The sequence below is a fragment of the Mesoplodon mirus genome, assembly GCF_964341445.2.
Source record: "Mesoplodon mirus genome assembly, chromosome: 2".
NCBI classification, from domain to species: Eukaryota; Metazoa; Chordata; class Mammalia; order Artiodactyla; family Ziphiidae; genus Mesoplodon; species Mesoplodon mirus.
In genome coordinates this window covers 157424330-157450450 of record NC_138977.1, presented here as the reverse complement: position 1 = coordinate 157450450, position 26121 = coordinate 157424330, and the positions used below count along the sequence as shown (strand labels likewise).

General features: G+C 39.8%; 1 protein-coding gene across 1 annotated transcript in view; it reads left to right on the top strand.

Moving 5' to 3' along the window:
* The window catches only part of ARHGEF38 (Rho guanine nucleotide exchange factor 38), a gene marked incomplete at its 3' end in the record, with an annotated part of 147797 nt that overhangs the window by 75611 nt on the left and 46065 nt on the right, over positions 1–26121 (top strand). Inside the window, exons 3-4 of the mRNA XM_082610543.1 lie at positions 2458–2581; positions 24039–24186. Of these exons, the coding sequence (XP_082466669.1) occupies positions 2458–2581; positions 24039–24186 (272 nt within the window). The remainder of the gene's footprint in view (positions 1–2457; positions 2582–24038; positions 24187–26121) is intronic.

Here is a 26121-nt window from a genome sequence, read left to right as displayed (position 1 = left end):
ATTAGAAGTCTTGAAAATCCGTAGATTTTAGGCAGAAGAGCCATGTGTGCCCTGTCCTGTTAGAATGAGTGCTTAACAAAGAAACATTCTGTGAGATACTGGGTTAAAGACCCTAAGAGCTAATAATGTTTCATTATTACTAATGAAGTATGACTATATAGATAATTTCAGAATACATTTTAAAAACTGAACAAAAAAGTTGTGCAGTCCTATAAATAAACCCACTACATACAATCACACAGCATTTGATTACAAATGAGGCTCAGAGTTTTCTTGAGAACCAGACTGATGACAGGAAGGTGAGGAATTTCCCAAGATGGTTGAAGGACATATATCCAGCCAGACTATATTGCATAGGAAACAGCTGACACAGTCACAAAATTTTAAATAAGGTACAATGTGACGTATTGCTTCCATGTTGAATAACAGAACACCCCGATCAAAATAATAGCCATGTCCAGTATGGGGAACAACGTCAAGAATAGGGTCAATGTCAAAAAAGGGCGGGATAAAAAAAATAATGAGCAGCCTGCCTCCGCCCTGTGGTGCTCCAAGGTCAATGGTGTTTCAAGGACAAAGGACGACTCTCCCTGAAAAAGTTTCAGCGTCACACCCCCTACTGGACTCCTAATCGCCCTCCTCACCATGTTGCGATGGCTATGAAATCCCTGCTCCCACATGGGCGACGCCCACCTGGGTAATGGGACCTGTCCCAAATAAGAAAAGGCATATGTCCTGTCCCACTCCAACCCTATAGAAGGAAGGTATATGTGCCTCGACCAATCAGTTGAAAATTTCACCTCGGACCATTCTTTTGTTTTCTGGCTATAAAAAGTGACCAATAGCACACGTTTGGTCTGGACTCTCCCAGACTACTAGGAAGTCAGCCTGCTGTTCCAGCAGCGACCTTTCCCTCTAATAAATTCTATCTTCTTTACATTTTGCCTTATGTGTGGAAATTCTTTTCCAACCCTCAGTCGGACCACGACACTCCCCCACTCCTAAATAGACCTAGCTGAGAGCCTAATAAAAGAAGCTGCAGTTGTTGGCCTTCATCTCCAGATTCCTTCCAGGTCTGTCTCTTGTCCTATATACCTTGTGCCCAACTTCCCTTAATTTCTTGGCTCCTTTTTTCTGATCTTTAGCTGAACTCCCTGTCTCTCTCTCACCCCTAATTTTGCCAACCTCGTTTTGGACCAGTAACTCTGTTTTTCATCTCTGAAGCTTCTGCATGACAATTATTGATGATTTGGTTACCCACCTAGGACCTCATGCACAATAAGTCATGAATAAAAGGCACCTGCTCCTATTCCCTGTGGCAACCCAGTGGAGCCTGGACAAAGCTGTTCATGACCCACTAGACACTGTTTGATTATGAAAGGAGATCTGACTTAAACTCAGGAGAAAGATTCTGAGTAAGATCCAGCAAAATCTGGGCACATAGCTCATCATACTCTTCTTGGATGGCTTAGGATCATTGGCCAACCCTCTACGAATCATCCAATGCCTGTGACAGAGTTTGGTCTCTACTACAATTCTTGGCATGTAGAAGGACTTCAGGAATTATTTAGTGAAAGGATGGGTGAATGAATAAGTTATTATAAACACCAGCTATAAGATCTAGGAATGATTACACTGGTTTTTGAGGGTATGCATCAAGTTATCAAATATGATGTATCTTTAATTAGTAGAATACGTTTGGTGAAGATTTCCATTCACATTTCTTTCAGAAAAAAAAAGCAGGTAAAAACTCAGCAAATCTACTTGTCATCACTTTAAGAACCTCTGTGGTTTTAAAACAGCTTTGAAAATAGTCACTTACATAGAGTAAGTTCTGACTTCTGCTGTATAAGCAGTAAGGCATTCTAAATGCATATGCACTAGTACATACCCTCATAGAGGGCAGTTAATGAAATACCGATTAGGGAACCCAAATCTTCTTCACACTGTGGTTTTTACAGGAATATGCAGATGTACACTCAGCTCATTAAAACTTAGTCAAAATAGGGCTTTCCTGGTGGCACAGTGGTTGGGAGTCCGCCTGCTGATACAGGGGACACGGGTTCATGCCCCGGTCCGGGAGGATCCCACATGCCGCGGAGCGGCTGGACCCGTGAGCCATGGCTGCTGAGCCTGCGCGTCTGGAGCCTGTGCTCCGCAACTGGAGAGGCCACAACAGTGAGAGGCCCGCGTACCGCAAAAAACAAAAAAAAACAAACAAAAAAACTTAGTCAAAATAAAGAAAAAGAAGGAGGTAACAACAGATGCACCATCCAACTTCTTGCATGAAAAACTGCACATTTCCTCTGGAAATCCCAAATAAGAATGTTTACAGAAATGGTTGATGGAAACAGCATGGGCTAGCATATAAAACGCTTACGGTTTAGCAGGAGAAAACATCCTAAATACTGTGCATCTCTCTCCATCAGCTGGTGTTCAGTGTTTGTGTTTCTTCAGATTGATCAGCTGGACATGGATAGCTTGTTTAGCAACATTGAATCGGTTCATGAGATATCAGCCAAGCTGCTGTCATTGTTGGAAGAGGCCACGACAGATGTGGAACCGGCCATGCAAGTAATCGGTATGTTTATTCTCTTCTCGAGTTCTCCAATGTGACAGGAAATAATATTTTAATGGCCTCCTGTTGCTTTGGTTTTATGTTTCTGACTCACCAAGCTTCCCAGGATATATATAAATGCTAAACCCATCTTCAGGCTCATTGTAATTATACAAATTCTGTATTTATTTTCGGATGAGTTTATATCCATTTGCTGAAGTCCCTCAGTACACTAAGCACACCATTTGCTTTTTAATTTCCAATCTTTCAACCTCTTTGCCTTCCAGATGTTCTCTCATTTGCTTTCATGGCTAATACTTACTTGTTTCTTAAAGAATTAAACATTTAAATACTTTAATAACTTTACTGATTTTAGTCACGTCTCTTTTTTTTTTTGTTTTTGCGCTATGCGGGCCTCTCACTGTTGTGGCCTCTCCCGTTGCGGAGCACAGGCTCCGGACGCACAGGCTCAGTGGCCATGGCTCACGGGCCCAGCTGCTCCGCAACATATGGGATCTTCCTGGACCAGGACACGAACCCGTGTCCCCTGCATCGGCAGGCGGACTCTCAACCACTGTGCCACCAGGAAAGCCCGCCACAATGTCTCTTATTCGTCTTATGATTAGGAATCCATTGATATTTGGATTGTAATTTTTTTGCATGGGAAGTTTATACAATCATTCAAACACTTAACAACTACTTTTTCCATGCTTTTCCTTTTTTCTCTGTATTATTTGCTTTCCAAATATGTTTCTAGACAGTCATAGATTATTTTCTCACTCTGATAAGATTTTGAAAAAAATATAAAGAAATTACTGGAAAAGTGTTGGGTCAAATTTTTGTTCTCTCCATTTTCTCCATTCATTGGCCATTTATTTATTTATTCACCCAGTGAATAGCTATTAAGCAGCAGTATGTGCGATGATTCTTGGGAGCTTCAAAGGGAATACTGTGTTGTGAACTTGAAGGCAGCTGCCGCAACCAAGCTATCACAAACACAGTGCCATGGAGGCTAAGAATTCTTTAAAACGTGTTGTAATCATTTTTCTATTTCACACATAATACTCAATATATGCTCATTACAAAATATTAAAACAGTTCTGGAGTACACAGTGTAATTCACCCCTCCAATGTGACTAACATCCCCTTAAGTAACCACTGTTATCGGTTTGATGTGGATCCTTTCTTTGAGATGCACACAGAGACACAAACACACATTTACACCTTATATCTTTATTCACCCTCATTATGTCTTTGTTTGTTAATGGGAATCAGAGTATAAAAATGGCATGAAATTGATTTTGTTTCATACTTAAGGAAGACCCAAAGTTTAATAAGCAAAGCTGATCTTATACAAAGGTGAAACAACCTGGCTATTTGTAGTATTTTACATGCCCAAAGGCCAGCCCACTCAAAAAGTTTCTCCCACTGACAGGTTTAAATTCAGTCATTTCTTGTGATTATGTACTAAATGTTTGTGTTCCCCTCAAATTCATATGTTAAAGCTCTAACACCTGACATGATGGTATTAGGAGGTGAGACCTTAGGGAGGTACTTTATATTTAGATGAAGTCATGAGGGGGTTGATCCATGATGAAATTAGTGTCCGTATAAGGAGAGAAAGAGATACCAGAGTTCCCTCTCCACCATGTAAGGACTCAGGAAGGCAGCTGTCTGCAAGCCAGGAAGGAAGTCCTCACCAGGAACTGAATCTTCTGGCACCTTGATCTTGGAGTTCCCAGTCTCCAGAATTGTGAGAAATAAAGGTCTGTTGCTTAAGCCACTCAATCTATGTTATTTTGTTATGATAGCCCAAGCTGACTTATATAGTTTCCAAAAAATTGCAAAAATAATTTCTAAAGGAAGGACTCTTCATTATCACTCTAGGGTGGATTCATTGGCCATTCATTTATTTATTCACTCAATGAATAGTTATCAAGCAGCAGTGTGTGCAATAATTAAGGTGTTGTGTGACATTACTAGGGATTAAAAGATGAAAGAGATCACGTTTCCTCCAAAAGTTTGCAAATAGCCCCTTGAATTGAATACACTTGTTTAATACATGATCAGAGTATTTTCTACACTACTGCAGAACTTCAGGGGATAAAGAGACTACTTCTAGATGGGGAATCAGAGAAGAATTCTTAAAGATGTTACTTGGGCTTAAAGTATAGGTCAGATTTCAGCAAGTGAAGTCCAGATTGGGAAGACTAAGTAGAAGTAACAGCATGAACAAAACCATGGACAGGAATTGCCAAGCGTTTAGGAAATGGTGAGTGACCAAGTCAAGCTGGAGTGAAGGACTCATGTAAGGGAGGAATGAGAAATGAATCTGTAAGTATAGAATAGGGAGAGACCATACTTGGAATCCAAGTTTGGAAATTACTCTGCAGGTAATGAGGAGCCATTAAAATATTTTTCAGCAAGGATGTAATGAGACACAAAAGTTTTTGGAGAAAGGAAACTATGGTAGGTATGAAGAGAATGGGTGGAAGGAGAAAATGAGTAAATATATTATTATAGATAATTTAGCCATGTGGTAACAAGCATCTAGGCTAAGGTGGATAAAGTGAGAATAGAAAACAGGGTCAGACTCAAGAGAAATGTGGGAAAAAGCACAAACAAAATGTAGGGGTTGGTTGTATTTGCTGGAGTCAAAAGCAATTCCAGGTTTAAGGAGTCACGTAGCCTGATTTGCCTAGAACATTCTGGTTTTAGCCTATTCAAGCATTCAGTCCAGTTTAGCATTTGTCCTGGATTTTCTCCTTTTTAGAGGAGGATCATTATTAATAGTTGCATCACAAGAGATTTGGTAAGACCTCTATATCGTACTTCAATTTCTGACATGGCCTCTCTTAGCAGAGAGTAAAAGGCAGGTGCATTTGCCAGAGTTCTCACATGGTAACCTCTGAAAGAGAGCCCATTTCTCCTTTTCCGACCTTTCTAGTCTCAACAGTACTTACATCTTCCTTAGAAGTATGGCATACAGGGTACTGGCTGATAAAATGATGACTTTGGGCATGAGCAACTAGCAACAGCTAGCTGCTTCCTGTTTTGATGGTGGTGGGAGATGTATTTGATGCTACAAATCCTCTGTCCACAGTACAGCAGCTAGTTATGTCATGACCCATGCTGGGTGGCCCATGCCATGACCAGTGGGAGGCAGGAAGCCACAAGGCTGACAGTCAATAGGTTTAGTGGGACATGTAGGGAATTAAAGATTAAGTGCAAGTGAAATATGTGTGGGAAGTGGAGGCTGAACTGTCCTGCTACAGAGTATGTGGATGCTGTTGCCACAGCAGTTTGGTTATTTATTGTATGATATAAATCTATCACCTTTTTATTGTCTGGTTATGCTTATCTTATTTTGCTATAAACCCTTTCAAAAGTAAGGGTTTAATGTATGCACATTTAATAAAAATTAAGTATTTATTTTTTATTTCTCAAGAAAGTTGATGGTCAACATATAACACAGAAAATACCATTCACAAGGGGGTCATTAATGCTGTCATTGACCCATAAGATAGTCAGAAGACAGAAATCTGCAGAAGAAGTAGCAACATCTACATCCAAAGTTAGTCATTATTCTTAAAAAACCATGCTCATTATTTTAAAACATACAGTAGTCCCTCTGTATCCACAGGGATTGGTTCTAGGACCTTCTTGGATACCAAAATCCTCGGATACTCAAGCCCCTTATATAAAATGGTGCAGTATTTGCATATAATCTATGCAAACCTCCCATATACTTTAAATCATCTATAGATTACTTATAATACCTAACACAATGTAAATGCTATATAAATAGTTGCTGGTGCCTGAAAATTCAAGTTTTGCTTTTTGGAACTTACTGGATTTTTTTCTGAATATTTTCTATCTGAGGTTGATTGAATCCATGGATCAGAAACCTGTGGATATGGAGGACCGATTGTACTTGGCATTTGGCATTTGCTGTCCATGGTTTTGTTCATGCTGCTACTTCCACTTGGAACCTTCTTCCCAACCCGAACCTACTTGTTGAAATCTGACCTATACCTTTAAGCCCAAGTACATATCACTCCATGCAGCATGGCTTCATTTGTGTCAAATGACAGTTATCCTAACTTAACTTCTCTCATTTTTAATTCCAAGTTTCCTTGGGTCTGTGAGCAATGGCTATTAATGACTTGATACCATTAGCAGAAGATTTTGCAAACAGTTAAATTATGACAGTTTTATAATAGTGTGAGCAGATGAATTAAACAGAAAATCAATTAATTCCAATTCTGATTCAAAATGTTTAATCCAATTCACAGAATTAAAGAAAAGCTTTTGGAAGTTTATGGTATCAAAGGTAAATTTTCTGACTGTATTGTAAATGCTACCATAACTTTAAAAATTAAATTTAGGAATGCAAATTATAATATAAATACATATTTTGGTGGAGCATCACAGTGAAAGAATGCTTTTACTAAAGTAAGAAATCTATGGAGCAGAAATGTGCTTGGGATTGATTGTGGTGCATATGTAATACGCCGTGATACTCTATTAATTCAAATGCAGTCAAAATTCACACATAGTTTTCCATATACAAAAATTAGAGTGAACTGTATATAATATTTAGAGGATATGCACACTTTTTTTGGTGTTGGTCACTAATCAGCTTTTAGAAATTGTATTTTGCTCAGAATCAGCTAGAAGTCTTTAGTTAAGATATTCAACAAACAGAAAAGTAACTTCAGCTTTTTAGTCTTTATAATTGCAGTTATTGAAAACAAAACTGCAGATGGGAAGACACTGAAATTTATCCCTATGAAAACAAGGAATTAGCTAAAAAATAATTAAACAATGAGAGTTCGTATTGTGTAAAAGATTTAATTTTGAAATTTTTAAATTGTATTTTGGAAGACTTGACTTATGTAAAGAAGCTTTAGACAGAGCTCCTGTTTAATAGGATAAAGTTATATCCTGTACCAGATTTTACAATATCTATATTTGGAAAAATATTCCAAAATCATAAATAGAGGGCTTCCCTGGTGGTGCAGTGGTTGAGAGTCCGCCTGCTGATGTGGGGGACACGGGTTCGTGCCCCGATCCGGGAATATCCCACGTGCCGCGGAGCGGCTAGGCCCGTGAGCCATGGCCGCTGGGCCTGCACGTCCGGAGCCTGTGCTCCACAATGGGAAAGGCCACAACAGTGAGAGGCCCACGTACCGCGAAAAAAAAAAAAAAAATTATAAATAGAAACAACTTATTTGATGAGTTTTGTTTTTGTTTTTTTTTTTTTTGCCGTATGCGGGCCTCTCACTGCCGAGGCATCCCCTGCCGCGGAGCACAGGCTCCGGACGCGCAGGCCCAGCGGCCATGGCCCACGGGCCCAGCCGCTCCGCGGCATGCAGGATCCCCCCAGACCGGGACACGAACCCGCGTCCCCCGCATCGGCAGGCGGACTCCCAACTACTGCGCCACCAGGGAAGCCCTGATGAGCTTTATTTTGTAAAAGAAAGGAAAAATCAAAATGAAGGCAAGAAGACAATAGCTTTGAAAATATTTAAGCTCAAATATTTATACATTTTAATATAGAGAGATATATAATCAGAATTTTAATATCTTCCATTCAGTAGAATTTTCTCTGAGCTTATTAGGTGTCTCTGTCCTAGGAGGAGAGTATTTTCACGATTAAAAGTATTATGGTTTATATATTTGAGCAGCCAAATAAATAATGCTAGTATTGGATTTTAACCCATAGAATAAAATAGAGTCCATACAGATATAAATAAATGAGGAGAAAGGAAAGCTCTTCCTTACAGTAAATTTCAATGAATAAATATAGAAGAAAATAGAAAATTACCATTAGGTAAACAATATAGTCATAATTGTTACAGAAAAATCCACTGATCAATGCTAGATTTAGTGGATGAAAGTTTGAGGAGAAATTTATTTTCATAGTTTCAAAGTGTCTCCTAAGTAAGTATTAACTTCAAAGGGAAAGATGGTAACATTTCAGTGAGAAACCAGGCAAAGCCTACCTTAACCAAGTGAGTTATCAAGATCAGCAGTATCAGGAAATAACACACATTCACATCAAGAACCTTGTGATACAATGCACTGAGGGGGACACATCATATCTGTGGTACTTTTGTGCAAAATATGTGCACTTGTGTCCAGTCATGAGAAAACCTTAGACAACAGCAAACTCAAGTGAGGGACACTCAACAAAATAACTGACCAACACTGTTCTAAAAATGCCAAGGTCATTAAAGACAAGGTAAGACTGAGGAACTCTTAACGACTGCAGAAGACTAAGGAGGAGTAACAGATAAATGCAAGTGGGAGCCTGAGTAGATTCTAGAATAGTAAAAGAATATTAGTGTCAAAATCCAAGCAAGGTGTTCAGTTTAGTTAATAGTATTACAGCAAGTCCATTTCCTTTTGCTGACAATTGTACTATGGTGATGTAAGATGTTAACACTGGGGAAGACGAGTGAGGGATATCTGGAAACTATTGCTGCTATTTTTGCAACTTTCTTATAAGCAAAAATTTATCTAAAACATTTTAATTATTATGGCTTGTAGAGAAAACGCAATCGAAGATGCTCACAATTTCAAGTTTCTAATTATAAATTGCAATATTGAGGAAGACTGTAGAAAATTTATGGAAAAAATTAAGCCAGTAAGGCCATATTTGAAAAAGTTGGAGGCATATTTTAATTTCCCTACCCTTTATATCTGGCCTAGCCTCATGACTTGCTTTGACCAACAAAATGTGGCAAAATGATGTTCTACAATAGCCTTGTGACAGCCACTCTCTGCTCAGGGAGAGAGAAGGCTCAAACTACCCAGTCATCCCAAACAACACAGTCAAGGCCTTAGACACGTGAGTAAGGCCCTCCTCAGCCAGCTGGCCTCATGCTACAGACTACAAATGTATCAATAAAACCCCTTTAACACCACATGGAGACAAGCCATCCCAGCTGTGCTCTACTCAAATTATCAACCTGGAGAATCGTGAGCAAATGGAACAAATAAACAGTGTTGTATTAAGCCTTTAAGGTTTTTTTGGAGGGGGGTATTTTTTTTTTTCTGTAGCAATAGCTAACTAATACAGATTCACAGAGAAGAGATTAATTACTTCAACTCAGATGATGAAGAAAAACTTGATTTGGAAGGTGACTTTTGAACTTGAACTTGAAAGATTTAAAAAGGTGGAGATTTGAGCAAAAGACTTCTCAAATGACAAATGGCACGGAGGCCTCAAGACAGGAGAGTGTGGGAAGCTCTTATAAAAGAGAGCAATTCAACATGGCTGGAGCATAGTGACAAGGAGGTATATCCATGACCCATACAGGGTAGCCGTATCAATGGAGTTCACTGGCAGTTTCCATCACTAAATCTTTCATCTTACATTTCATAAGGTAAACTGATTTGGGGTAAGATTGCCAAAATCATGTTGCCATAAAATGAAAAACACAGGTGTTCCATTTTTTGTCCTTATATGGCACGAATGAGTTTGTGATTCACAGTTCTAGTGCCAATGGGGAAACTTTCCTGATACCTAGATCAGCCAGGAGGAGAATTTTACTCAATAAAATCCTTGGGGTTTGGTCGAGGCTCAAGTTTAAGCACAGAGGCATATGTCTGAGAGCTCTGGGGAATTGTCTAGACTATCACGCCAAGATAGAAACTGGATTTTAAAATCTTGATTTAGGCAGGCTGCCTAGATAGGAAATGGGTTCTAAGTCTTTAGGGATGGGAGTGTGAGAAGTGGCTCTTGTTTCCACTTAAACTGAAGATCATTTTGTAACAATCGAATAGTGAGAAAGGACAAAACAAGTAAGATGACAGTGTAGAGGAGTTTAAGAACACACAGGCTTCAGTCTCAGGTTGATTTAGTTTACATCCTGGCTCATCGGTTGTTAAATGTGTGATCTTAGGCAAGTTACAAAGCCTCACTGAACTTCAGTTCCTCATCTTGAAATCTGAGGCAATAATACCTACCCCACAGAGCATTTATGAAGATTAAATAAAATCATGTATAAATAATGATAGCCAGTGCCCACCCTTAGTATCCAACACATGGTATTACTAACTTATTATCCTGATAATATTAAAGGTACCCATCCATTATCAAATGTTGATTTCTTATGTATGTAATCATTGAATAACGTGAATTTTTTTAGAGGTCCTGATCATGTTTTTCAAACAAATCAGGTTCACGGACGTGTGTGGTTTCTAGGTGTTCCCAATATGTGTGCATCTTGATGATTCATCTACCTAATATGGTGACATGTTTTCTCTTATGGAGGGTGATTTGAGATATCAAGTATCATCTCCACGTTTGACAAAGTGAACAGCAATTCCAGTAGACGGCCCTCAATGGACCCTGCCTCCTGGTATTCATGCTGCCATGTAGCCTAGTCCCATAATGACCCTGGACTGGCCCTGACACTCACCAAATAATACAATGTAGTGGAAGAAACACTGTGCCAGTGACTGGGCCTAAGCCTTAAGAAAGCCGGACATTTCTACTTTTTTGATTTGGGGAGCCTGCCATTTAAGAAATCCAGCTACTCTGCTGGAATATCACGTGGAAAGAGATTAGACCTGAGACCACCTAGTGAGAAAGTGGTCCCTCTGTCCCAGCCTACGAGCTGAGCTAGCCTTCTAGCTGTCCCTTCCAAGGTACCAGACTAGGCAATGAGCTATCTCAGACCGTTCAGCCAGTTAAGCCCTGAATGACTGCAGCCCCAGCAAACATCAAGGCAGAGCAGAACCACTGAGGTGATACCAGCCAACCCACCGAATCATGAGAGAAAATCAAAATGCTTGTTGTTATAAGGCACTAAATTTTAGGGTGGTTTTTTTTGTTGTTGTTGTTGTTTTGTTTTTTGCGGTACGCGGACCTCTCACTGTTGTGGCCTCTCCCGTTGCGGAGCACAGGCTCCGGACGCGCAGGCTCAGCGGCCATGGCTCACGGGTCCAGCCGCTCCGCGGCATGTGGGATCTTCCCGGACCGGGGCACGAACCCGTGTCCCCTGCATTGGCAGGCGGACTCTCAACCACCGCGCCACCAGGGAAGCCCTAGGGTGGTTTGTCACATAGTGATAGAGAACTAAAATGGGGCTTGTGTCCTCCTCTATGCATCTGCAACAATGTTACATCTCAAAGTATTTAAAAAAGACTGAGTTATGAATATGTTTAAGTCTACTTTACCTGCTTACCTCACACACACCGTGAAAAGAACCAGAACAGAAAGAAGCTTAAGGTACAGAAATTAGTTTCTCACATGCTTTTTCCTCAGGGTGAGTTTATCCTTGGAGACAAAGACAATTTAGAGCTTTCTGTTGCTTGAAGGTGGAGTGGGTGATTCACTGTTGTTTTGTGGCAGTCCTTTGTTCTCCTAAAGCAGTGTCTCTTGTATGTCCCTGAAGCAGGAATCTGTGCCTTTAGCGGTGATTTTGTGAAAACAGATTAGTCACTGACAATTATGCCATGTGGGAGATGCCACAAAGTAGCTCACCTGAATCACTGTTCTAGTATTGTTATATTGTACACATGTGTGTGTGTGTGTGTGTGTGTGTGTGTTTTACACAGGACACAGATTGGCTTGGCCTCCTTCATCCTGACCAGCGAGGGCAGGGTGGGAGCTTCACACCTGCTCACTGGAATGTGTGAGGCCAGCATGAGGGAGACCCAGACACAGCAGTGAAAGGTCAGGGCATTTTATTCCAAATATTGGCAGTAACAGGAAAGCTGTCAGCTTTAGAAAACATGATAGAAAAAAGGGTGAGGGGTTCAAGGTCAAGTATACACAAATCCACACAGGAAAGGAAAAATCAGCAGAAGAAAGTCACCAGGATACAATTTGAAGGTTGGACCTCCAGTCTCCTGAGAGAGGTCAAGTTGGGTCCCAGCACTCCTAGGACTTATTTCTTGTGATAAAAAGAAAACCAGGGTGGCTTAGTAACAAGTTCTATAGTGCTGTTCTCTGAGGAGAAAGTTAAGTTCTAGCATGTGGAGCTGGCTCCTCGGGGTCAGTGGTTGAGCTGTGCAGTCAGATTTGAATGGAGCTGTGAAAAGTCAGATACTGCACAGAATACACATAAAGACCAGAAATAAAAAGAAAGAAAGAAATCTTGTGAGTGTAAGAGTCCTGTGACTCCCTGAACATTTTCCCAATTGCTAGGAAGCCAGAAGGAGAAGTCGTTAGCAGGAATGCAGAACTTCAGGGTGCACAAGAGCCCAGCAAGAACTCGGCCTTTGGAGGGAGACCGATCTGTGCCCTAACACTGGCTCTGTCACCACTACCTCCGTGGCTGGGGCAGGTCACTTGGATCCGTGAGGATTGCCCTTGCCTGCCTGGAATAGGAACTTCACCAAAAGGACTTAACCAAAAGAAGACTTTTTCTCTCACATAACAAGAAATCCATCACTCAATAGTCCAGGACTGAGACAGCTGCTTACTGGCTCCTTCCAGCTTCTTCCTTCCTAGTACTTAACTTGTGGGGTTTGGCTTCATGGCCTCAAGATGGTTAGTCCACTGCCAAGCGTGCTTCCTGCTGGTAGTGAGAGCAAAACCACCTCCTCCTGAGGCTTTTTTCATTTTGGGGGAATAGAAATCTTTCCCAGTGACTTCTACCTATATCTCATGATATCATTTTACACACACATTATTCCATTTCTCTCTCTCACTCTCTCTCTCACACACACACACACACACATTCAACCACCTCTAACTGCCAGATATTGGGAGAAAGGTCAGTAGTTTTAACTGAGTGCATTGCTGGTCCAAATTGTATTAGTTTGGAAGATGGAAGAATGGATAAGCAACTGGCAACAGAAGGCAGATTCATTTGTTCATTTTTCCAGTGGGGATGGCCAGCCCTCCATGGCAGAAGGGTGAGACAGAGGGTGTACACCTCTAAGACACAAGCTCCAATGGCAGGGGGGTATTCTTGTCTGTTTTGTTACTGTTGTATCACCAGCATCTAGAGCAGTGTCCTCAATAAGTACTTCCTGAATGAATGAAATTAATGACAGAGACAGTGATAGGCACCCAGGACACTGGCTGGCATGCCGAGGGAACGCAGAAATTGTCCTTGTTCTTGTTACCAGGTCTGCCTGTGGTTTTTCCCGTGTCACTTCCAGAGGCTGGTAGGTAGTGTAGAGCAACTGGTAGAGGCAAGCATTCTTAAGAGAGATACTTACTAAGGTCGATAAATGGGGTGTCATGAGTTGGTCTAAGAACGGGGTCCTCAGCATTGTAAATCTTGAGGAGGGAAAAGTTATTGTACCTTTTTCCAATCTAGCCAGTGGAAACCTTTTAACTTTCAACTCTCAGAGAACCAATGCTTTCTTTTTTTTAAATTAATTTATTATTTATTTTTGGTTGCATTGGGTCGGTTGCTGTGCGCGGGCTTTCTCTAGTTGCGGCGAGCAGGGTCCACTCTTCTTTGCGGTGTGTGGGTTTCTCATTGTGGTGGCTTCTCTTGTTACGGAGCACGGGCGTCAGTAGTTGTGGCACACGGGCTCAGTAGTTGTGGCTTGTGGGCTCCAGAGCGCAGGCTCAGTAGTTGTGGCGCACGGGCCTAGCCACTCTGCGGCATGTGGGATCTTCCCAGACCAGGGCTCGAACCCATGTCCCCTGCATTGGAAGGCGGGTTCCCAACCACTGTGCCACCAGGGAAGCCCCTGGGAAGCCCCCAATGCTTTCTTAATGTGCTGGTTGTTATAAAGATTCCCACCTGAAGTTAAAGTATCCAGGAACTCAAAAATGTTCCTGAAAAGACCACGAGTTATCATCAAGATAAACAGCTTTATTCTTGAATGTTGGCGCCTGACTAGTATTTAAAGAGCACCCAGTCCAACCACCTCATTGTTCAGACGAAAAAGGTAAGAGCCTGATTTTCTCCAAATAGCATCACTAATTCTGGACACAGAAGGGGACTCTAGCTCTTCCTAATACAGGTCTTATTACGTATTCTACACTGTCCATCTCTACCACCCACTAATGCTCCCCAGTTTGTCCTGCCCAGCTGCCAGGCCACCCGCTACTCCCAATGTGCTGGGTGGGTAGTGCCTGAGTGATAGAATAGCCTCTCCTTTGAGACACCCCACCACAATTATGACTTTTTCCTCCCTGGCACTAGACACAGCAGTGGTCATGGGACAGGACCCCACAGTTCACTCTGGCTCCCTTCCTTTCTCTCTCTCGCTTTTTTTTATGGTCGAGCTACCCTTATTGGTCTCACACCATTCCCTCCTAAAACCACTTCTCTGAAATTGCTGTTAGCATGTCACCAGAGACCTCAGAAATGTCAAATCCAATGAACACATTTTTCTGAATTTATCTTACTGTAGTGCGTCTGAAAAATTTTTACCGAAAGATTCCTGAAGCCAAAAGAGAAATATCATGAGCCTCAGGGAACGTGGAGTTCTGACCCAAAGCCCCAGCCACAGGCATGAAATAATTTGGAGTCTTGTTTTGTCTTAAGAATTCACGTAAATTTTCCATTCTATTTTTTCACATGAAAATAATTTTTCTTCAAATATCTTCATAAAATTGATACTCAAGGAATATGCTTGTTTTAATCCCATGGCAGCATGTTCCACTTGGCACCTGGGTTTGGTTTGAATTTCATAACCCTAACCAGGGTCCCTTGAGTATCCCTTAGTAGCCAGTGTTATCCCCAAGTGAGGCAGGAACTAAATGAGACTGAAGGCAAAGGATAGTGGCTTCTGTAAGCAGCATTTACTCTTCCTACCTCTTTCTTCTCACATCCCTCCTCATTTTGCCCTCCCCTGGAGAACAGAAGGAGGCTAAGAATGAAAGGAAGAAAACATGTACATGATCTGGCATTTTGGCTGGCTGAGCTGCTGCCTTGTTTAGTCCCATCCAAGAAGGCTGGGCTCCCATCCAAGGAGGAGAGGCAGACCACGGGGAGCTCTCCTAGTCAGTCTGGGTGAAAGCTGCCAGGAAAGCTCTTTCATTTGAGGATGGCATATTCACTCACTCAGGGAAGTGACAGCCAGAGGCTCACTGCCCAGATCTCAGACCCTCTTTCCCGGGAGTGGGTCATACCTACCCTCTGTCCTCAGAGTCATCGCACCCCCTTCTCTGTATTCTGAATGCTCTGTCTTGACAATCAAGTTTTACTTAGAACTACAGAAGTTTCTTTGGGATATATCTTAGATCATAATTGATGCTTGAGAATATTTTCTTCCAGTTTTATTGAGACATAATTGGCATATAGCACTATATAAGTTTAAAGTGTACTGCATACTGATTTGATTTACATACATCGTGAAGTATCACAATAGGTTTAGAGAACATCCATCATCTTATATAAATATAAAATTAAAGAAATAGAAAAAAACTTTTCCTTGTGATGAGAACTCAGGACTTTTTTTTTAACATCTTTATTGGCGTATAATTACGTTACAATGATGTGTTAGTTTCTGCTATATAACAAAGTGAATCAGCTATACATATACATATAACCCCATATTTCCTCCCTCTTGCAGCTCCCTCCCATCCTCCCTATTCCACCCCTCTAGGTGGTCACAAAGCACAGAGTTGATCTCCCTGTGCTATGCGGCTGCTTAGCAGTAGCTATCTGTTTTACATTTGGTAGTGTATATATGTCCATGCCACTCTCTCACTTCATCCCAGCTTACACTTCTACCTCCCCGTGTCCTCAAGTCCGTTCTCTATGTCTGCGTCTTTATTCCTGACAGGACTTTTTAAACAACTTTTATATATAACATACAACAGTGTTAATTATATTTATCATGTTGTCCATTACATCCCTAGTCTCCACCTCCAAGTACCATCACATTTGGGGTTAAGGCTTCAACATATGAATTTTATGGGAGAAACAAACATTCAGTTCGTAACACTCTTCATATGCAACAGCTCATTTAATATTTTCATAGAATTTTTAAATAAAATTTTATGGTAAAGAGGAGGGCCTTCAACTAGTGTCTCTCAAAATATATAGTCATTTTTTACAGGAGAAGAGAAAAACTGTATTGATTAGAATAAAGTCCAGCTGGGAGAAACAGGAAACAAAACAAAACTTTACTACCTTAAATAATATAGATATTTATTTCTCTATTATGTAAAAGTCTAAAGGCTTTGGGATTAGCAAATGAAAACTATTATATACAGGATGGGTAAACAACAAGGTCCTACTGTATAGCACAGGGAACTATATTCAATATCCTGTGATAAACCATAATGGAAAAAAATATGAAAAAGAATATATATGTATAACTGAGTCACTTTGCTGTACAACAGAAATTAAATACAACATTGTAAATCAACTATACTTCAATAAAATTAAAAAAAAACAAGAAAAGCAACATAAATAACTCATGATGATTTAATACTTAAGAACAGGAATGTTTGCTTTTTTCCCTTTCCTTTAGCTAGAAATTATTCTGTTCTATTGTTGTGGTTTTCAATAAATAGCTTTTGCATTTAAAAAATAAATAAGTAAATAAAGGCATGTATTTTAGGCCTGAATGGCAACTCTGCTCCACAAAGTCCTCTGGGATATAAGCTTCTTCTGGCTCACAGCTCCACTCAGCCTTACCTTCATGAACAAGGTAGTATTCAAGTTCCAGGTAGCAGAACAAAGGAAAGTATGGAGAAGAAGGGGTAAAGGATGAGCTAGCTACGTCATAAAGAAATTTCCTGGATATCGTCATAGGACACTTCTCCATATATCCCATTGGTGGACTTTAATTGCATGGCCACTACTATTACAAGAGAGGCTGGGAAATGTAGTTTTTATTTGGGACAGCCCCAAATTCATCGTTATTGAAAAGGGGGAGTACTGATACTGGGGGACAATAACAGGCTCTGTCACTCACAAACTTGTTCACTCTCTCTGCAGTATCTCTCATTATTTTATCCTTGGCTTTGCTGACACCCACCCTAGTTTTTCTCCTTTCTCTCTGGCTGTAACTTCTCAAACTTTTCTGCAGACTCTTTTTCTTCTAGGCTCCCCTCAGTGTTAGTATTCCCAGCATTTGGTCCTCATGCCCTCTTCTCTTCTCACTCCATGGACTTTCTTGCATGACCATATCAAACTCATGGTTTCTACTACTCAGGTTTTACATACCTACATCTCTCTTCCAGATCTTTTTTTTTTTTTTTCTGAATCCCAGACTCATATATCCAATTTCATGAAGGGCCCTCCACTTGAATATACTATGGGTGACAAACTCAGTACATATAAAATTAAACTCATTGTCTTCCCACTAAAACACTCTATTTTGCCCTCATTGTCTATCCACATGTTTACTGAAACTGAATTCCTGAGATATGCCTGGAGTTACCCTCTTCATCTTTCACATGTTCAATGTCCTTATTTTTTTCTCTCTCTTCTCCATCCTCCCTGCTTTTGCTTTAGTGGTTAAAACTAACAACTAATGAGAATTTGCACATGCCACCTTCTGATATAACTACATTACATATTTTAACTCATTTAATCTTCAAACAACCCTACCATTATGATTATTCCATATTTTGGATGAAGAAATTAAGGAAAAGAGAAATCAGGTAATTTTCCCAAATGTCACAACAGTAAATGGTAAAACCAAAATCTGAAACCAGGCAGTTGATTTTAGAGTACTCTCTCTTGACTGCCGTAACCTTCTGTTTTAGCCCTCATTATTTATTTCTTACATTATTATAGAAGCCTTTCAACTGGTTTCTCTTTTCCAGTCTCCCTAACTCCTCCCCCAAATTCCATCATTCATATGATTAACCCCAGAGTAAACTTTCTAAAATACAATCTAATCATATTAATCTGCTGCCTAAAATCCATCAGCACTTCTCCATCAGCTTCAGGCTAAAGTTCCAGCTTCTTAATTATACACAAGGTCTTTCATGATCTGGCCCCTACTCACCTATATAGCCTCTTCTGAGACCTCAGAAGCAGCCAGCCATCTGAGACCACTTGCAGTTTTTGAGCAGAACCTGCTCCCTCCATGCATCTCTGTGCTTTTGCACTCACTCATAACTCCTATTTCAAGGGCAGACTTATGGAAATAGCTCAAAGTTTCTCAAGAGCAGAATGGATCACCCTCTGTGTTTTATAGCTACTGTCATACTCTTCACACAGCATGGGAAATGAGAATTTACTCTTCTCTCTCCCTTACTGGCCTCCATAAGTCACCTGAGGGAAGTGTTCATTCTTTGTGTCTGAAGTACTTACCAAAGTACTCAGTGCATAATAGTCACTCATTAAATGGTTATCAAATAAGGCTGAACAAAATAAAGACTATAATTACTTCACTACCTTTTATGCCATTTTCCTAAACAAGGCCTACTGCAGGGAGATCTCTTGGATATTGTTGGTTTCACTCCGGCTTAATTACCTGTAGGGGAAGTTCATCTTGTAGTTGGGTCAGAATAATATAGAAGCCTATCATTTGGTATGGTCCACCTTGGGGATGGACATGAGGGTCTGCAAGTAAAGAAGAGGTGGGCTAAGAAGAGGAACATATATATGTTTATATTAGTGACAGTTTACATTAGATGCCAGGACATAAAATGTGTTCAATATCCCTGGAAGCTGTTTTTAAAGGAGGGAACTAAGGGCATTTAAAAGGTGCACTTTTTCCCCCTCCTTTTGTATGGCAATTATTCTGGGGGGATGCCAATGCAGAAAGTCTTGGGTTGTAGAATTTTGAAAAAGAAGCACACGATAGTTAGATTTATTTCAGAGGATTCTGGTGATTTTGTGACAGGCAGCCAGAAGGGAAATTACCTGAGCTGGTCTTGGCTCAGGCCCTTCTCCAATCCTAATCATTCTTTCAAACCCACATACAGTAGACAGAACAGTTGTCCTTCACCACTGAAGAAATGCAGCCAAGAGTTACGTTACCGTGGAAACAGAATAATTTTTTTTTTTTTTTTTGCTGCAAGACATATCAATTCATCTGCACTATTATGAAGCAGCATACATTGGTAGGGCTGGGAGGGGAATCAAATATTCTGCCCCCCAGTATTATACTTGGCCTCTGGGTGAATAAATGACTTTCAGTTAGAGTGCTTAAATATCTTTTAACTTTAATCATTGTTATTAGAGGCCCAACAGAATTTTACTTGGAAAAGAGTAAAAAATTCAACTCTGCTGTTCAGGAGAGAGCTATAAATTCTTTCAAACTAGACCACTTCTGTTAAAGAAAATATAAGGGAATTTACAATTAATATTTTCATTGTATGCAAAATAAATGCCTTTGTCCTTTGTGTTTTGACTATCTGACTTGATCCTACTGTGGATTTATGAGATTGTCCAGACCTCTTTCATCCTTTGTCTCTACTCTGAGCTGCTTTGTAGTGAACACACATATTTACAATTTCATCTCGTGTTGGGATGCGGATATTCAGATCCTCTCTTCCTGACTTCCTGCTGAGCTCATCTGAGCCTTGACTCCCTTGCCCAGCCAAAGCCTTCACTCTCATTTACTACCTGCCTCTGTGAGTGGGAGGCTCACCTCCTCTTACGCCCAACCCTAAATTTAGCCACTGTCCTATTTTATTTTCTCCTCTTGTAACTACTCTCTTTCTCACTATTTGTGTTGCTAACTGTCGTGAAGAGTGAATGCGTAAGACCTCCACTGGCAGAAGGATCAATTCAGTAAAATCCCAGGAACCTAACAAGAATCCCTTATCCCTTCAGTTCCAAAAATTTTCACAGTCACTGTGTTTCCTTACAAGTTCAAAAAAGCACTAAAACAAAAACCAACCAAGCAAAACACACACACACACACACACACAGTCTAACTTTAATCACAGAGAAATCCCATAAATGAAAGGAAAGAAACATCTTTTATTGGCTGGATGGAAATTAGAAAATAATGTAATACTTTAAAAATACTAGTGTTTTAATGAAAATAAAAACAAAAATAAAAATAAACAAATGGAACCTAATTTTAACTGAAAAGATTTTGCACAGCAAAGGAAACCATAAACAAAACAAAAAGACAACCCACAGAATGGGAGAAAATATTTGCAAATGAAGCAACTGACAAGGGATTAATCTCCAAAATATACAAACAGCTCAGGCAGTTCAATAGCAAAAAAACAAACAACCCAATCAAAAAATGGGCAGAAGATGTAAGTAGACATTTCTCCAAAGAAGACAGACAGATGGCCAAAAAGCATATGAAAGATGCTCAACTTCACTAATTATTAGAGAAATGCAAATCAAAACTACAATGAGGGCTTCCCTGGTGGCACAGTGGTTGAGAGTCTGCCTGCCAATGCAGGGGACATGGGTTCATGCCCCGGTCCAGGAAGATCCCACATGCCACGGAGCAGCTGGGCCTGTGAGCCATGGCCGCTGAGCCTGTGCATCCGGAGCCTGTGCTCCACAATGGGAGAGGCCACAACAGTGAGAGGCCCGCGTACCACTAAAAAAAAAAAAAACTACAATGAGGTATCACCTCACACTGGTCAGAATGGCCATCATCAAAAAATCTACAAAGAGTAAATGCTGGAGAGGGTGTGGAGAAAAAGGGACTCTCCTACACTACTGGTGGAAATGTAAATTGGTGCAGCCACTATGGAGAACAGTATGACGATTTCTTAAAAAACTAAATATAGAACTACCATATGATCTAGCAATCCTGGGGATATATCCAGAGAAAACAAATAAGTAAGTAAGTACTTATTTGTACTTACTTTTTAATTTTTAAAAATTTTTAATTTTAAGCAAGACAGAGAAAGACAAATATCATATGATATCACTTATATGTGGAATCTAATAAAAAATGATACTAATGAACTTATTTATAAAACAGAAATGGACTCACAGATCGTGAAATGAAATTTATGGTTACCAAAGGGAAATGTGGGGGAAGTGATAAATTAGGAGATTGGGATTAACACATATACACTATTATATATAAAATAGATGACTAACAAGGACCTACTGTATAGCACAGGGAACTATACTCAATATTCTGTAATACCCTATATGGGAAAAGAATCTGAAAAAGAATGGAGATATATATATATATATATATATATATATATATATATATATATATATATATATATATATATATGTATAACTGATTCACTTAGTTGTACACCTGAAAATAACACAACACTGTAAATCAACTATACTCCAGTAAAAATTTAATGGGGCTTCCCTGGCGGTCCATTGGTTAAGATTTCGCCTTCCAACATGGGGGTTGTGGGTTCAATCCCTTGTCAGGGAGCTAGGATCCCACGTGCCTTGTGGTTGAAAAGCCAAACAGAAGCAGTATTGTAACAAATTCAATAAAACCTTAAAAAATGGTCTACATTAAAAAAAATCTTTAAAAATAAATTTTAAAAAATGAAAAAATAAAAGTACTAGTGTTATAATTCTGGAGATAGTAGAGAAGCATTAGAAAGCAAGTGACATTTATTGAGGAACTTGTCAGTGCCAGGAGATTTAATGTCCACATTTCATTTAATTCTCAAATTCATCTCAAATGTAACTATTACTTCCATTTTACAAATGAGAGATTTGAGGCTCAAAGAATTTTTTTAAAAGTCATTCCCGAAGTTACTTCACAAATCCTAAATGACAGTGATTTCTGATTCTGAGTCCAGTGTTCCAGGCAACTGCATCACTGTGTCCAGGGTCCAGCAGAACTCTGATGTGGGGAGGGCTAAAATCTAAGGGAACAATGAGGAGAATATGGCCTCTAATCCTGGCTCTCCATCTCCTGACAGGACTTTGGAAAAATCATTTCTTTGTTTTAAAGTCAGATTTGTCCATCCTTATTTAATACGGATAAATAACCTCTTATCTCCTCATATGTATAAGGAGTTAAGCATTCAATATATGCAAAACTTGTTGAAAATATAAAGCACAATTCTATATCTGTAGGAAGAATGACTTGTTACTATAATAGACCCAGATTAGCAGGTCCATTATCACTTTCAATCAGTTCAGTCCCAGATCATTATCAACCCCAAACTGGCAATGTTTTGGGGAGCAGATCTATCACATATTTCTTCTGTGTCTCCCAAATTATCTTAACACGTTCTGGGTTGGATAGTGGATGCATTTTTATGTGATGAAGTGGTGATTAAATCAAACTATTCTCCAATATGTACTTGAGTCATCAGTTATAGACCCAATTTTATCATATATCAAAAAGGATTCCTTAAATACCTGGACATAATTAGCCCAGGTTGCTTTATGAACGGTCATAACACTGGTTCATAGTATTATCCAGTTGATTTTTAACAGGAATAATGACCAGTTCTTTCTATTATCACATAAAAGAAAAAATTTTATTTCCCTCAAATCCACTGCTTGCCTTTCAGACAAATTCAGGAAATGTTAGTAAAATAAATAGCAAAAAATAATTTACCTAGAATCCGAAATTTCACTCTTCATGCCTCTAACAAATTGACAATAACTGCTCCATTTTGAGCATCTACTATGTGTGTACTATAATCTGAACTTTACATACCCTACCTCTTTAATTTTATAATGACCCTGTGCAACTGGATCTATTACTGTCCACATTTTATAGATGAGAAAATAGGTTCAGAGAGCAAAAACTAACTTGTCCAAGTCATAATCTGTCCAGGTCTGTAGCACAGCCTGATCTGAACCCATACAGACTGATTCTAAAGTACAGCCTTTAACTGGTGTCAAAGAAAAACCCACAGTGTAAGAGTTGTGAGTTTAAATTTTATTCAGGGACTTACTGAGGGCTATAAGGAGATGACCTCTCAGTGGCTCTGAGGAAACGACTCCAAAGAGGTGGAGGAGAAGCCAGTATATATGATTTTTGGGCTAGGAAATACACACAATCAAACACACATCTTGCTGAAAGATTACTCCTAGTCACAAAGAACAGATATCCCAAGTTAATGATTTTAGTGCTTTTCTCTGTATGGGAAGATGTAAGAATCTGGGATGATTGAAAGGCTTCCTGAGATATACACCCAACCATCTGAGGGTCTGTTTATCCAAATTGACGAGTGCCTCATCCTGTTTTTCATCCTGAATTCCTCTCAGGGTGGGCAATTGCAGTGGGTGATGACTTAGCCCTCATAGAACCAGGTAGTGAGCGATGCCCTTTGTTTTTCTTTGTTTATCTTTGTTTGCTCCAGAACCCTGCACACTAACCAAGGGCATAATCTAAGAAAACCAGCTTTGTTTTCCTGCCCACCTCCATTAAGCTCATTATCCTTTGTTTCATAAAAGACAGGAGGGAAGGAATGAAAAAGGGAGAAGGGAAGGAGGAGCGTGGAAAGAAAAAAAGGAAGAAAAGGGAGGAAAGAAGGTCCCTCAGCGTCATCCACTAGGTTGTTGTCCCCCCCCCAACAATCTAGGTATAAAATGGGGCCCATCCAACTTTTTTTTTTTCCATCCAACTTTTTAACACTAATCAATGTTGTCACAAAATAAATATGTGAAGTGCCAGTTTGGTCTGACTTGATGTCATCTTGCCTTTGTTTTGCATTTATCAGGAGAAGTATTCTTGCAAATTAAAGGGCCACTGGAAGATGTTTATAAAATCTACTGCTATCACCACGATGAAGCACACAGTGTACTGGAGTCCTATGAAAAGGAAGAGGAACTGAAGCAATATTTGAGCCTCTGTATTCAGTCCTTAAAGTAAGGCCTTTTCAAATGATTTCCATGCACTCTCAGTCACCTAGCAGGGAACATTTTAACTGGATGTAGATGAAAGTTATCCCATAAATCCTATGTTTTATGAGGCTTGCTGGGAGCTCTACTTTGTGTTCTCTTCATGAAAAGCTGACTTGCCAGAAACCCTGATTGACTTGGTTTTTTTCCCCTCAAGGATGACTAAAAATAACATGGGGAAGATATGGGGCTCTGTAGAGATAGAAAAATGCAATATCAAAAAATGAAATGTAGAAGAAAAGCCCCTCTTAAAGCTGTTGTTACTTGCCTGCTCCCATCTAGGTCAAGGAATATGTGAAACAGCCTGTGTCACCGTGGTCACGGGAGCACGTGGAATAATAAAATTAGTGGGATGTCCCATGACCCTCTGAATGGCCCTTGCCATCCCCCAAACTCACTGTGGGGAAGGAGGAGAGACTGGCAAAGACAAGTCAGGCCCTGTTAAAGTTAGTTTCAGGAAAGTTAGTCACGCCTTCCTTCCTCATCTCTAAATTGTTGGTGGGAAGTGCTACCTAATGTAATTTTTTTTAATCTGGGAGAAATATCTATTCACTATAAAAATCTGAAAAAGGGAGTTCCCTGGTGGCCTGCTGGTTAGGGTTCTGGGCTTTCAGTGTTGTGGCCCCGGTTCAATCCGTGGTCAGAGAACTGAGATCCCGCAAGCCGTGTGTACGGGCCAAAAAAAAAAAAAAAAAATCTGAAAAAATATATAAGAAAGCATGAATAAGATAAAAACCCTTACTATTCCATGTATTAATTCCTTGCTAACCATGAATTAAAAAACATAGTTTGCATTTTTTTCTGATCTTATTTATACACATAAATATGAACATGTGTTTGGGTTCTTTTAAATGGAATTAGTATCTTACTGTATCTCCAGTTTTCTACCGAATGAAGCTTAAAGCCAAAATGTCTTCCCTACTCCACATCTTACCCAGTGGTTCTATTGTGGTTTTTCACTTCTAAAGGTTATCCATTGTCAAATGGTCTTGATTAAGCTAAGAATTAACCAAGCAGAGAGAGCTATGGTGTGTAAATCAACACACACCAACCAGTCTGATCCTCCCCTTTTATATACTCTATTGCGGGGGGGGGCAGAAAGGGGGATCTAATGTAGTACAACTAAATTAAAGTGAAATCAGGAGGCTAAATGAGACTACTCTGGAGAAAAGCCTTTCCAGGCTAGAGCTGGGACTGAAGATGGGTTTAAACTGGACTCTACAAATTTCTTAAAATTAACTTTATCGCCCTCTACTGGCCATTAAGTTACTGCAGTTCTTTAACCATTTTCATGCTACGGAAAAGTGACAATTTCAAGTCACTAAATCGCAAGCACTTATTTAGCACCTGTGCTGTAATAAGCATAGATCTGGGTCTTGAAAATACAAAAATAAATCATACTTAAACCGTGCCCACAAGCAGCTCAATATGATCAGGTGATTCTTAAAGATAATATGTGATGAGTAGTTCCAGTGCACTATTTCTCCATTATTGCTGTTTAGTTCAATGTTAGCAAATCAATTTAGATAAACTATAAAGTTTGAAGCTGTATCCATCTTAATAAATTCATATATTAGAAGCAACATCTTCTAAATTTACAGGTGCTTTTTCCAAGGAAGAAATAATAGTGTTATCCAGGGTGTGAATGAACATCTTTCCTACCTTAAACTAGTGGCAAGATCTAATCTAATTAATGTCTATCTTGAGCCATTTTCCTTCTTCAGTTTCCAGAAATAAAAGAGAGAAATTTTATAGCAAGTGAACAAGTAGAACCTTGAATCATCACTCTAACCACAGCCCCAGAGCTAGAGGTCCACACAGGGAGAGGATGTAGTTAATTTATTTTGGCATGTGCTTCTGACAGCTGACCAGAAGTGGAGCTGTCTGTTCAGAGGGAGATGA